This window comes from Otolemur garnettii, unplaced genomic scaffold (genome assembly GCF_000181295.1).
Source record: "Otolemur garnettii isolate 467f Iridium unplaced genomic scaffold, OtoGar3 scaffold00007, whole genome shotgun sequence".
Lineage (NCBI taxonomy): Eukaryota > Metazoa > Chordata > Mammalia > Primates > Galagidae > Otolemur > Otolemur garnettii.
In genome coordinates, this window is record NW_003852402.1 from 6,728,434 (window position 1) to 6,731,078 (window position 2,645).

Below are 2,645 nucleotides of genomic sequence, written 5' to 3' on the forward strand. Positions count from 1 at the left end.
AAAAAAAAAAGAAGTAGAGCTGGCACTTGTGAACACAAGAGGTAGTTGTGGTAAGTCTGCTAATATGGCCGTAGGCTTTCACAGCACAGGTGGTTGTGCTATTCTCTCTGCATAGCATAGAGGAGGGAGTGACTTTATAGGCCAGACCATGCCTGAATAGGCAGGTTGCTGGATACCACACAGAGAGGAGTAGCCAGTGTAATGAGAGAACCAGGAACCAGGCCATGTAGCAAGTAATGGAAATATTCACCTGGACTTTTGTCTCTCTCACCACAGTGTGTTAGAAAGAAAAAAAAGAGAACTTTGGAGAGAGGAAGGGAATCTTCATAAATATAACAAGAGGAAGCACAGCTAGCATCAAGTCTTAGCCACAAAGAAGGTGTATTTGTTGGAAAATGAATGAAACAATGATTGAATTGTTTCATGTTACTCCAAGAGAGAGGTCTGGGATGGAGGAACTCCTTAGGGCTGAGAACATACTGTAATCATTGCTATTTCCACAGCAGTACCTAGGCCTCCCCTTGGCATGCAGCAGAAGCTTAATGAATATTCAAGAAAAGAAAAAGTTTTAGCTCTCAGCTCTGAAGCAACTGTTCCTCCTGCCTCAATTCTGCATGGCCCTCCTTACTTCACTGAGATCTCTGCTCACGATACCTACCCTAACCACCCTGTCTCATACTTTCTCTATCACCCTCTATTCCTTTGCCTAGTTTTATTTTTTCATAGCACCTGTCCATCCTTGACATTGTATCCATTTGTTTACTGCTGCCTTTCTCACTCCATTAGAGGAGAGCCTTGTATCCCTGGCTCTTCCACCAGCACCTAGAATAGAGTCTGGCACACAGTAGGCCCTCAAAAAATATTTCTTGGTGAGGCATTATGGCTCAAACCTGTACTCCTAGTACTTTGGGAGGCTAAGTCAAGATTTCTCAAGGCCAGGAGGTCAAGACCATCCTGAGCAACATAGTGAAACTCCCTTTGTACAAAAGTAGAAAAATTAGATGGGCAAGATGGTGTCCTTCTGCAGTCCCAGCTACTCAGGAGCCTGAATCAGGAGGATCACTTGAGCCAAGAGTTTAAGGTTGCTGTGAGCTATGAAGGTGCCACTATACTCTCATAAAAAGAAAAGAAAAGAAAAATTTCTTAAATGAATTTTGAATGAATGAACAAAGAAACAGAATGAAACAGGCTACTCAAGTTATGGTGTACACTGCATGCCTGAGCTGAATAAGCAGGAGAATAAACAGCTTTATGTAGGATGTGGCAGAGGAAATGAGGGGGGGGAAGAGAAGGAGGGATTAGACTTGATGAGCCATATGAACCTTCTCAACTCTTAATTTATGGTGTCAGGTGACTTGAGTTCCATCATTTTTGGATTCTATTCTTTTACCTCCCTAAGAATCAGCCTGAAATTCTGTCATTCCATGATTTCTCTGGGCAGCCTAAAGAAAAGAAATCTTACTTCCATCCCAATTCACTATCCAGCCAATCAGCAAGGCATCTAGACTCCAAAGACCACCATGGACCTCATGAGTAGCCAAACTGTAGCATCTTACCTTCTTGGGGGAGTGGTTCTGTCTTCTCTGGAACTGAGAGGAGGTTGAGGCACATGTAGAAAAGGAAACTGGAGCACACCTGGTTTAGAGCTGAGTAACTTGGAGAAGACAGAATGAAAGAGCTGACATTGCTACTTTGGCTTAGATAGCATTATCCCTGCCATGCGTGGATATTACTGCTTTCTGCCAGAGCCCAGTGAAATTCTAGCCATGCCATGGTAGAGGAGATCCTAAGGTATCTATGAAAAGTAGATATGGGGCTGGGTGTGGTATCTCATGCCTGTAATCCCAGCACTCTGGGAAGCAAAGGTGAGCAGATTGCCTAACCTCATGGGTTTGAGACCAGCCTGAGCTAGAGTGAGACCCAGTCTCTGAAAAAAAAAAAAAAATAGCCGGGCGTTTGGCAGGCACCTGTAGTCCCAGCTACTTGGGTGACTGAGGCAAGAGAACTGCTTGAGCCCAAGATTTGAGGTTGCTGTGAACTATGATGCCATGGCACTCTACCAGGGCTGACAAAATGAGACTGTCTCCAAAAAACCCAAAAGAGATAAAGAACCTGATGCACTCACCTGTAACTTACTGATAAAATAAATCAAGTAGAGCCACTATGCTCCAATTTAACAAAACATACAAACAAAAAGTAACCTGAGCCAGGAAAGGGCTGAGGAAGTACTAGAAAAAGAAGAGGCTATTGAGCCCAAGACAGAGAACAAAATGGTCTCAGGCCACCATGGCAGAAGTTGTGCTAGTTCTTTGGAAGGAGTACTACAAACTTCCAAAACTTTGACTTTCAATCCAGATATATTCCTGTATTCTCTCCTGAATGTTCAATGTTGCATTCAGAGATACGAAAAGAGAGCTAAATACTGTACCATAAACACCTTGTAGGCTGGGGGCAGTAACAAATGGATCTTCCTAGTAAATATGGAGACGTGGCAAATTATAAGTGAGAAAGTGCAGACGCTGCTCTAGTAACCTAACAAGACAGAAACTGAGGCAGTGACATCTTTACTTTAAATAAGAGTTTCTTGTTAAGAATTGCTGATCTGGGCTCGGCGCCTATAGCTCAACCGGCTAAGGCGCCAGCCA

At 43.5% G+C, this 2,645-nt stretch overlaps 1 protein-coding gene across 1 annotated transcript in view; it reads right to left on the reverse strand.

The window, feature by feature from the left end:
* Positions 1–2,645, reverse strand: part of MEI1 (meiotic double-stranded break formation protein 1) — a 75,841-nt gene that overhangs the window by 36,246 nt on the left and 36,950 nt on the right. The window contains 1 exon segment of the mRNA XM_003783153.1: positions 1,557–1,654. Within this exon segment, the coding sequence (XP_003783201.1) occupies positions 1,557–1,654 (98 nt within the window).